The following is a 12,007-nucleotide window of genomic DNA, read 5'->3' on the forward strand; positions in this document are numbered from 1 at the left end:
GAGGAGTGTGAGCTACGATCACAACACTGCACTCAAGCCTGGGCAACAGAGCAAGACCCTGACTGTAAAAATTTTTTTTTACATTAATTTTTTAAAGTGAGGTTTTGTGGCCGGGCGCGGTGGCTCAAGCCACTTTGGGAGGCCGAGACGGGCGGATCACGAGGTCAGGAGATTGAGACCATCCTGGCTAACATGGTGACACCTCGTCTCTACTAAAAAGTACAAAAATCTAGCCGGGTGAGGTGGCGGGCGCCTGTAGTTCCAGCTACTTGGGAGGCTGAGGCAGGAGAATGGCATAAACCCGGGAGGCAGAGCTTGCAGTGAGCTGAGATCCGGCCACTGCACTCCAGCCTGGGTGACAGAGCGAGACTCCATCTCAAAAAAAAAAAAAAAAAAAAGTGAAGTTTTAACCTGATGATTGTGTAGGTTGCTTCTAGCTCCAAAGTATCTGGCTCCTACGACTCTAAATATAACCTTCAGGGAAAGTGGAGCTAGTTTATTCTTTTCTGATAATATCAAGCCATTCCTGACTGGGTGTCGTGGCTCACACCTGTAATCCCAACACTTTGGGATACCAAGGGGGGCGGATCACCGGAAGTTGGAAGTTGGAGACCAGCCTGGCCAACATGGCAAAACCCCGTCTCTACTAAAAATACAAACTAGCCAGGTGTGGTGGTGCACGCCTGTAGTCCCAGCTACCTGGGAGGCTGAGGCAGGAGAATCACTTGAACCTGGGAGGCGGAGGTTGCAGGGAGCCAAGATCACACCACTGCACTCCAGCCTGGACAAGAGAGTGAGACTCTGTCTCAAAAAAAAAAAAAAAAGAAAGAAAAGAAATCAAGCCATTCCTGAAGTCATCACATGCTCCATCATACCTCAGAAGAAATGCTTAAATAATGATTTAATTAATTAATTAACACTGTAACTTTCTGACAGAACATGCAGAAAATTTCAGTTCATTTAGAAGCTGCCGTTTCAGTGTTGGATGCTTCCCTGAAGAATTTGTTTGTTCTTCTGGCTGGAATTCCTATAGCCTCAGTTTGAACAAGTATTTTTGCAATTTCTCATTAAATCAGGCTGACATTATCTCCTACTTGGAGAAGCCCTATTCTGGTTTCCGGATCTCTAAAAGTATTTCAGATTTTAGGAAGCTGATGGAACTAGAGGTAGATGCCCCACAGTGGGCCTGATGAGGGCCTGCCTGCAAACCATAGTGGTGCTGATCTCTGTTGCCTGCACACCATCATTCTTCCAGGAAGCACCATGACAGATGCTAGCGGAGTCACAGAGAGGGCACACAGCGCTGAGGCCCTTCCCATGCCCTGCCCTCAACTGCAATAAAAGGGGCATGAATCAGGGTTCTTTCACACAACCCACCAGAGCTTTACGGCTCTAGAATCAACTGCTCAGGCTTTGAGATTTTAAGAGTTTATAAAATACAAACAGGAATGCTGTAAAGATGTTTTTATTTTTATTTTTAAAGACAAGGTCTTGCTGTGTTGCCAGATTGGAGTGCAGTGGCACAATCACGGCTCACTGCAGCCTCAGTACCCCAGGCTCAAGCGATCCTCCCACCTCAGCCTCCCTAGTAGTTGGGACTACAGGCACACACGACCAATGCTTGGCTTTTTAAATTTTTTGTAGAGACTGGGTCTCCCTGTGTTGCCCAGGCTGGTCTCAAACTCCTGGCCTCAAGCAATCCTCCTGCTTCAGCCCTCCAAAGTGCTGGGATTACTGGCATGAGCCACGGTGCCAGGCCTAAAGATGTTTTTAAATCAAGAAAACATTCTGGATTCTAGCATATGTTTGTGGGGCCTGGATGCTAGCCTCTACTTCTGCCTCACAAGAGTATAAAGTAGAGACCCCAGCCTGCTCTCGCTTGTCTCCCCAGGCACGTAGGTGGACATCCCAGCTACCAGCCCAGCCTTCCTATCATTCCTGCCCCTAGTCTTGGGGTGAAGGTTGAGGAGAGGCTTGCAGAGGCCGTGGCGGCAGGCTCTGGGATATCTAGGGACCTTATAAATTCTAGGCGCCCAGGAAGTCAGAGGATGGTCAACCAGTGGACAGGGAGGGCTGGTGGCCAACTGCCCCATGATGGGGAAGGGGTGCTGGCGAAGCAGAGACAGAGTGGGCGCTCTAGAGCACAGGGCCCGAGGAGCCCCTGACTGTCCAGGCCTGAAGGCTGTACTGCTGCATTCCATTCTAGCCGAAATAAACTAAGTCTTTGGGCCCCTTTAAAGGCACCAAATACTGAAAAGGCTGTGGAAGTTTTCTGTACCTTCATGCGCAGAGCAGGTATGCACCAATTTGAAGAGTAGTTGGTGTGTCTCCCATACTGTGCTGTTCATCGGTGCCATCCCCTGGCTATTCAGTAGATGGGGGTGGTGGAGGCAGCTCCTTTGAATTATGAACTGTCTGGAGAAAAGCAAGCCTGCTGGGGCTCCAGGGCTGAGCATATTTTGGGAAGTTCATCAACTGATTCCTTAAAAAAACCACCTTAATTCATACAATTTGAAGTCTTAAATAAATCTACCAAGGTATGTGATGGGGCAAACTCTCCCTATAGAAACAGGCTTCCCGAATGTTCAGGCCTCGCTGCAGCCTGGTGGGTGGAGTGGAACTGAAGAGTGCACAGGAGTGTATTCACAGCACATGAATGCTTTAGGTCACTGACGGGCTTGGTCCCGAGGGGGCAGCCCGCCCCACCTGACACCACTGCACCAGAGGGTTTCCACTAACTGGAAGACTTTCAGCAAGCCAGAGTTGCTGTCCTGATTTCTTATGCTTAGGTCATTTCTTTTTAAAATCCAATCTGTCTTGCTCTGTGATGTCAGCCTTACTAGAAGTAGAACAAGTCCATACTAGGGAGAAATGTAAATGGTGCACTGTATTTCTCCAAGTCTAACTGTACAGGTTCTCGGAAACTTCCCTAGCCTTAAAAAATCAGGGGAAAAGCCTCTGGAGAAAAAGAGGGGGCTTCCTGGGAATTTATGAGGTTTTGACTTCCTTCTCCTGTGCCAAAACCAAGCTTTAACTCACATCTGTCCTATGTGGGCTGACAAGGAGGGCTTTCTTAAGCCTGAGCAAACACAAACAAGATTATGTACTGTTAGCAGTCGAAGGACCAAATCTAGGTTGCCATTACAGCAGTTTGCTTGTTTTCAACCTTTTAAGGCCTAAGGGAGCTTTCCTGGCAGAGTGGATATAAGCATTGCTGGCTGCTCCAGTAGGTGCCTGGCTACATGCTACCACACAGTGATGCAGAATGTCTACACCCCTCCCCAGATGGAGCAGGAACTGCAGCTGAGCCTTGATAAGGTCCCCTTGTCTTTCTGCTGTGTAACTAGTCTGCAGAGGTCCTCCTTGGACATGTGATGGTTAAAAAGGACTACGAGAAGAGTCATGGGTTTTTAATTAGATATTTTTCAGATGGCTAAGGGTGGTAATCTTTTAAGAACGTCAACACTTTGGGAGGCCAAGGCAGGAGGCTTGCTCCAGCCCAGAAGTTTGAGACCAGCCTGTGCAACAGAGTGAGACCCCATCTCCACAAAAAAATAAATTAAAAAAATTAGCCAGGCATGGTGTTGGGTACCCATAGTCCCAGCTACTTGGGAGGCTGAGGTGGGAGGATCACTTGAGCCCAGGAGATCCAGGGTGTAGTGAGCCATGATCGCACCTCTGCACTCCAGCCTGGGTGACAGAGCAAGAGCCTGTCTCAAAAAAAGAAAAAAAGTGTCAACAGAAAAGAGGGGGCGCATGCCCTTCTCTGCTGCCTGCTCCACTTTTAGACCACTGGAAGTACAAGTGAGATCAAATCTGGAGCAAAGACGTAAACTTCCAGGTCTAGAGAGACTTAGTTCCCTTCTCTAAATGATGTAAAATTCCTAATTTGCCAGATGGATATGCCTAAGTAATTCCTAAGGACATTAAATATAGATAACTTGGTTAGAGAGGAAGAGAGGGTGAAAATGAAACCAGGTAAAATGAAGGGAAAATTGTGTATCTTGGCGTAAAATTGTAATTCAAACAAGAATGCTGGAGCTCATCACATAGACCTATACTACACACCAGAAGGCTACAAAGACAAGTATCCCCATCTTTATTTCTAGTAAACATCTAGTAAATATCCAACACATCAACACAACTCATCCAACTAGAACACATATCCCTTCACCTCTGATTCATGTTAACCCTCTCAATATCTAGTCTTGTAAGACTCTTCCTGTTTCAGATGTAAGGTAACTCAGCTCAGTTACCTAAAGTCATGGCAACATCAACTATTAAGGCTGAGCAGGTGTTAAAGCTCTTCTAGTCTTCATTCTCTCATTTTAAGACGAGGGGGTTATGTATCTTGTCCAATACACACAGCTAGTCAGTGGCAAGACCAGAAGTGCAAATTGAGTTCTCTACTCCCAGTGAAGTGTCTTTTAGCCCTTGCTATCTTCCTGTTGACTGTTTAAATCAAAAAGCTTTTTGTCTACATGTACCTTGTTCAAGTAGGAAGAGATTTATTTTGAATTGCTTTGGATGGATTAATTCAGATAGAATATTTTTTTTTTTTTTTTTTTTTGAGACGGAGTCTCGCTCTGTCGCCCAGGCTGGAGTGCAGTGGCGCGATCTCGGCTCACTGCAAGCTCCGCCTCCCGGGTTTACGCCATTCTCCTGCCTCAGCCTCCCGAGTAGCTGGGACTACAGGCGCCCGCCATCTCGCCCGGCTAGTTTTTTGTATTTTTTAATAGAGACGGGGTTTCACCGTGTAGGCCAGGATGGTCTCGATCTCCTGACCTCGTGATCCACCCGTCTCGGCCTCCCAAAGTGCTGGGATTACAGGCTTGAGCCACCGCGCCCGGCCAATTCAGATAGAATATTACATGTTGAATAAAAACATACTGTAATATACAGACTATGCTGAATGAAAATACACCATAATATACAACATGGTCTGTGTATCACAGTACTTTTTATTCAGCATGCTAAAACCTACGAAGGGATCTATAATCCCTTCTAGGTCACAGTTATCATAGATTTGGGTCACTCACCACTAGAGGGCACTCAGATTTTCCCAGTTAGTTTACAGAGGCTTCCAATTACAGTGTACAAAATGAATTTTGTCAACACGGCGACATTTCCTATCAGTAATAACAAGTAAATAGCCATTTCCCCAGAAATATTAAGTGGATGCAAACATACTGGTTCTGGGCATTTATATAAGTGTATATATAAATTTATAAATTAGGCTGGGCACGGTGGCTCACACCTGTAATCCTAGCACTTTGGGAGGCCAAGGCGGGTGGATCATCTGAGGTCAGGAGTTCAAAACCAACCTGGCCAACATGGTGAAACCCCGTCTCTACGGAAAAAAAAAAAAAAAAAAAAGCTGGGCATGATAGCGGGTGCCTGTAATCCCAGCTACTCAGGAGGCTGAGGCAGGATAATCGCTTGAACCCAGAAGGCCAAAGGCTGCAGTGAGCCACAATCGCACCACTGCACTCCAGTTTGGGTGACAGAGCAAGACTCTGTCTCCAACAAACAAACAAACAAACAAAATATATAAATTAGACACACACACAAACACACACACACACACACACTCTTAAAAAAAAACTTTTTTTAGCTGGGTGAGGTGGCTCACACCTGTACTCCCAGGACTTGGGGAGGCCGAGGCAGACGGATCACCTGAGGTTGGGAGTTTGAGACCAGTCTGACCAACATGGAGAAATCCTGTCTCTACTAAAAATACAAAATTAGCCAGGCATGGTGGCGCATGCCTGTAATCCCAGCTACTCAGGAGGCTGAGGCAGAGGTTGCAGTGAGCCGAGATTGCACCACTATATTCCAGCCTGGGGGACAAGAGCGAGACTTCGTCTCAAAAAAAATTTGCCATATAAATATGGCCGGGCACAGTGGCTCATACCTATATTATATATATATTTCATATATATATGATATATGATATCATATGATAATCCCAGCACTTTGGGAGGCCAAGGTGGGTGGATCACCTAAGGTCAGGAGTTCAAGACCAGCCTGGCCAACATGGTGAAACCCCGTGTCTACTAAAAATACAAATATCTCATTTATATATGATATATGATATATATATGAGAAATATATATATACACACATATGATATATATCAGACACTATGCCCAGAACCAGTAGTTTTCCATCCACTTAATATTTCTGGCAAAATGTGGAAAAATGGCTGTGTGTTTGTGCACGTACTCATACATACACACACATACAAATACGTGTATGTATATATACACATAAACATATTGTTATACTTTATATATAACATTTGTTATAGTTAATTTACTATTTTAGATTGAAACTTGATGTGTTCTTCAAGGACTCAAGTGGTAGGTAGATTTTTGAAGTAAAAAATAAACTTCAAAGTTAGCTGGCCTCCCAAACACTGGCACAAAGCCTAAGGGCTCCTGCCAAAATCTGGGGGCCTGCAGTACTCTAAGCAAATCATGCTTGTTTTGAGGGTACTTGGATATTGTGATTTAAAAGAGACAGGAGAAAAGGAGAACTTTCTCTGCTATCAAGGAAATGAATACATTTGATAGCAAGGATTACAAGCCAGGCAATTTCTTTAACCTTCCAGTTCATCAACACTGAAGGCCTTATTCTGGTCATATAGGGCATTTCTAGATATTTATACCTGGAACCCTGGAAATCCAGTTTCTGTAGGAGGACTAAACACTTTTTTGGCTGTGTTAAATCTTGAAAATGCCTATTCCATATGCTTAAAGGAAATTAAATGAACAAATAGTAGCTATTAACTACTATGAGAGTGCTGTCCTGCCTGAAAAAAAAAAAAATCTTAAGAATCATCTTGCCGAGGCCGGGCACGGTGGCTCAAGCCTGTAATCCCAGCACTTTGGGAGGCCGAGACGGGCGGATCACGAGGTCAGGAGATCGAGACCATCCTGGCTAACACGGTGAAACCCCATCTCTACTTAAAAAAAAACTACAAAAAACTAGCCGGGCGAGGTGGCGGCGCCTGTAGTCCCAGCTACCCGGGAGGCTGAGGCAGGAGAATGGCGTGAACCTGGGAGGCGGAGCTTGCAGTGAGCTGAGATCCAGCCACAGCACTCCAGCCTGGGTGACAGAGCGAGACTCCGTCTCAAAAAAAAAAAAAAAAAAAAGAATCATCTTGCCAAGTACAGTGGTTCACGCCTGTAATCCCAGCACTTGGGGAGGCCAAGGTGGGTGGATCACCTGAGGTCAGGAGTTGGAGAGCAGCCTGGCCAACATGGTGAAACCCCGTCCGTGTCTAATAAAAATACAAAAATTAGCTGGGCGTGGTGGTGGGCGCCTGTAATGCCTCAGGAGGCTAAGGCAGGAGAATCACTTGAACCCAAGAGGCAAAGGTTGAAGCGAGGTGGAAGTTGCAGTGGGCAGAGATTGCTCCATTGCACTCCAGCCTGGGCAAGAAGAGCGAAACTCCATCTCAAAAGAAAAAAAAAAGAATTGTCTTGTTGAAGAAGGGTGACGAGGTTGGGGAGGAGTTCTGCAGAACACCCACACCTCCGGCTGTCTTGTCATGGTTGTTGGTGATGAACACTCTGGACTACTGAATAGTTTTCCTGCTCCGTGGCACTTACCTGATAAGGACTAGCCAAGTACTGTGGAAAAGAGTATTGAAAAAGGATACATCTAATTCACTCTGGAAGAGAGAAAAAGAGTGCAAGGGTGAGAACAAAGACATTGGGACCCGTTGCTCTTAGCAGAGTCAGACTGAAGAGGCTTCTGCATCCATAGCAGTGGCCTCTCCCACCTGCTTCTGGGCTTGGAGGCCACAGCAGTCTGACTCTGCCAAGGCCCTGAGTTTGCGACTGTAATTTTTTTAAAAATAGGCTGTAGTTCAAAGGAATTTTACAGGCCAGTACCATTCATCTTTAGAAAGCAGAGGGAAAACGAAATTAACTCAACCTTTACAGATGTAGGTAATTTGATGTGTGTATCAGAGATGGTAACAATGTGCCACATCTTTGAATCCATTAATGTTACTTCTAGCAGTTTATCCCAAGGAAAAAATTAGACAATGGCACAATCATATATGACAGGATATTCAGGGTAATGGTGCTTGTAATAGCAAATTATTGATAATAACCTAAATATCTATCAAGGAGGAGAACTAAGTAAACCGTAGCATATCCACAAATGACAATGTAGAAATATAAGTATTTACGTATTGTTAAAAAAAGTTATAAAATGCATACATAGTATTATCCTATGTATGCATGTATACAGATCAAGATATATATGGTTATATAGCTACAGACAGACATAGAAACTCTAAAAGGAAATGTACCTAACAGCAGTTATCAGTAGCTGATGGGCTTACTGATGATCTTCTTCTCACTTAAAAAAAAATCTATTTTATTTATTTATTTCAAGAAAGTCTTTATATATTTTGAGTCAGTGTGTCACCCAGGCTGGAGTGCAGTGGCATGATCTTGGTTCATTGCAACCACCTCCGCTTCCTGTGTTCAAGTGATCCTCCCACCTCTGCCTCCCAAGTAGCTGGGACTAGAGGTGTGGGCCACCACACCTGGCTAATTTTTGTATTTTTTTTTGTAGAGACGGGGTTTTGCCATGTTGCCCAGGCTGGCCTTGAACTCCTGAGCTCAAGCGATCCACCTGCCTCAGTCTCCCAAAGTGCTGGGATTATAGGTGTGAGCCATCATGCCTGGCCAAAAAATACATTACTTTTTAAAGAGCAAGTTTTAGGTTCAGAGCAAAATTGAGGGGGAGGTACACTGACATCCCATCCCCTGTGTCCCTCCGAATGTGCAGCCTCCTCCTATGGTCAGCATTCCCCACCACAGTGGTACATTTGTTAAAACTGACAAACCTACACCATTCTCACCCAAAGTCCACAGTTTACATTAGGGTTCACTCTGGTGGTGTACGTTCTATAGGTTTAGACAAATGTATAATTACATGTATTCGCTTTCCTTTCTCTTTGCTTATATGTTTTAAAATTTTTAAAATAAAATAAAATAGATATTTATATAGTGAAAAAAGTATGGACAAAGAAAAAAGTAAAGAAAATTAAGTTCAAATATGAAAGGACTTAAGGTTTGTCAAATGCAGCACTGAAAATCCCCTGATATCACTTCTTCAACAGCAACAACCCTCACCTCTGGCAAAGCCGTGTCCTTTGAAGCTTACTGGGTTGGCTTTTTGTTTTAAAAATGTGATGCTGGGATGCTTCTCTCAGCCCCAGATAGCATGAGACTGATTTCCAAATTTAAGATTTGGAAATTCTCAAAGATTAAAAATAGCCACAGAAAGAATGTTTAAAATTCACAAACCTAAAAATAAATCTTACATGACAAGGCTGTCTCTGTGAGGGGGACAGATCCTGTTTTCTTTCCCATAGTGTTCTTTTCCCTCTTCCTCTTCTTCTTTTTGCTATGGTTTGATCCTAAGCCAAGCTGTCCCTTAGTATCTACCGTCCAAGTCCTGCAGAATCACCTAACTGAAATTAAATTCTAATCTTTACTTTTGTGGTTTATGTGGTCACTGACTCTCCCTAAAATTATACCTGTAATTCAGTAATATGCTATTTATTCTTAGTTACTGAATATAATAATAATAATTTTAAAAACCTTAGCAATGATAGTACTTGTACCCACTTTTTATTCTCCTAGGCTTAGAACATTATTATTTTGGGAAATTATATTCTTCTTGGTGGGTGTCACCTTGAAATGGCTAATCATAGTCAGCTCTGATCATAGACCCTGACTTGCAGCTAGTCCGTTTGAACAAGAAGGTGGTCATCACAAGGTAAGCAGAAGTTAGAGCTATGCTGTCCAGTATGGTAAACACCAGCCTCATGTGGAGATTTAAATTAAGTAAAATTAAAACTTCATTTCCTCAGTTATACTAACTGCATTTCAAGTGCTCAAGAGCCACATCTGGCTAATGCCTACTGTATTGGATGGCACAGGTACAGAACATTCCTATCTCTGCAGAAAGTTTTACTGAACAGTGCTGGTCTATGTCTTGCCAAGCAATCAACACAGAGATAGATTTTAAAGCTAGTCTCCATGTCCTCTGTCCTCTAAGGCCAGTCTCTGGAATGACCACCTCTTGGTCTCTTTCGGCTTTGGAAGGCACCAGCCCCTTCCTGGCCAGAGGTATCACCATATCACAGACCACTAGGCATGTTCCCAACACCAACTCTTGAATCAAGAAAAGGCTGACAGCGGCCAGGCGCGGTGGGTTACGCCTGTAATCCCAGCACTTTAGGAGGCCGAGGCAGGCGGATCAAGAGGTCAGGAAATCAAGACCATCCTGGCCAACATGGTGAAACCCCGACTCTACTAAAAATACAAAAATTAGCTGGGTGTGGTGGCATATACCTGTAATCCCAGCTACTCGGGAGGCTGAGGCGGGAGAACTGCTTGAACCAGGGAGTTGGAGGTTGCAGTGAGCCAAGATCGACAGAGCGAGACTCCATCTCAAAAAAAAAGAAAAAAAAAACAAAAACGCTGACAGCAAGCCTCATGCACTAAGGCAGTGATTACCAAAATTAAGCATATATCAGAATCACCTGGAAGCCTTCTTAAACCAGACTTCTGGGCCTCAACCTAGAGCTTTGGATGCAATGGTCTGGGGTAGGGCCCAGAATTTGAATGGCAAAGAAGGCCGGCAGAGTTCCCCCGCGGTGGGGCTCTCGGGCAGCCTTCTCACAGCCCCAGCGGCCTTCTTGCAGCCCCACTCCTGTCGGGATGTCGGGACTGTGGGAAGTCTGTCCGAGAGCCCCACCGCGGGGGAACTCTGCCGGCCTTCTTTGCCGGAGGCCGACAGACTTCTTCTCCACACCTTAGGTTACTAAAATAAACCAGCAGTTTTGCTCCTACACTTGCCTACCCGCTGGTTCTTTTGTGCTCGCTCTGGTGGTCTTAGAAAAACAAGACAGATGGTGCCGAACCCGGGAGGAGACCCCTCCTCAGGGCCCCCAGGGTCCGGGGAGCCTCCTCCTCCTCGTTCCACGCCGCGGATGGACCAGGACCTGAGACCCGCTTCCCTCACTCTCACGGCCTCTCTGGGGTAAGTGCCCTTGTCTCCTCTTTACCACCCTCGGCCAAAATCCTGCGCAGGTCCGAGGTCCATTTTGAGCCACCAAGTGGCTTGGAAGCCACCACGTGGCTTCGGAGAGCCTTGCAGGACGGAGACGTCCGCCTGAAGGTAATCTCCACTTTGGCTCCATGAGCCTCCAGTCTGTCTCTGCTGGTTCCAAAGGACGCTTTGAAGCCAGGCAGAGATCCACTTCCATTTCCATTGTGTCCATTGTGTGTCGGTAAAGAGGAAACAAATGGGAAACCCCCAGTCCAAATTTCCAAAGAGCACCCCCTTAGGGTGCCTCCTAGCCAATTTAAAAACCTTACAGCTTGAACAAGACCTTAGGAGGAAGCGGTTAATTTTCCTTTCCACTGTGGCGTGATCGACCTCAGCAATTTCTGCCAGCGGCTAGGCAAGTGGTCCGAAATTTACATACAAGGCTTTTAGGCCTTAGGCTCTCGTCCCTATACTCCTTCTCTCCCCGCTCTCCCCACCCCCTCCCTTCCTGCCCAGACTCCTCCTCCTCCCCCCATCCAGACTCCTCCTTCCTCCTCCTTATCTACTAGTAATCCACTGGGTCCCGTGCCTCCTTCGGGGCCCCCAACTGGCTGTCTTGAGTCCCCTATCTCTGCCCACACCCTCCTACAGTGTTAGCACCTTTGTGAGAGGTGGCTGGGGCGGGGGGGTAGTCAGAGTACATGTCCCTTTTTCATTGGCCGATCTTTCCAAAATTGAGAAGCGTTTAGGTGATTTCTCAGCTAATCCTACCATATACATAAAGGAATTTAGACACCTTTGTCAGGCCTATGACTTAACTTGGCATGACCTCCAGGTTATCCTAACCTCTACCCTAAACTGACTGAGGTTCTAACCCAGTATACCCGGTTAGATCCAGCCTCCCCCACAGGGGCCACCATTT

The 12,007-nt window shown here is 45.6% G+C and overlaps 1 protein-coding gene across 3 annotated transcripts in view; it reads right to left on the reverse strand.

Moving 5' to 3' along the window:
- Positions 1–12,007, reverse strand: part of AP4S1 (adaptor related protein complex 4 subunit sigma 1) — a 79,845-nt gene that overhangs the window by 6,785 nt on the left and 61,053 nt on the right. For all 3 annotated transcript variants that reach the window (XM_026455073.1, XM_023227442.2, XM_023227443.2), the window contains exon 5: positions 7,667–7,678. In XM_026455073.1, coding sequence (XP_026310858.1) covers positions 7,667–7,678 — 12 coding nt within the window. The remainder of the gene's footprint in view (positions 1–7,666; positions 7,679–12,007) is intronic.

This window comes from Piliocolobus tephrosceles, chromosome 6, assembly GCF_002776525.5.
Source record: "Piliocolobus tephrosceles isolate RC106 chromosome 6, ASM277652v3, whole genome shotgun sequence".
NCBI lineage: Eukaryota > Metazoa > Chordata > Mammalia > Primates > Cercopithecidae > Piliocolobus > Piliocolobus tephrosceles.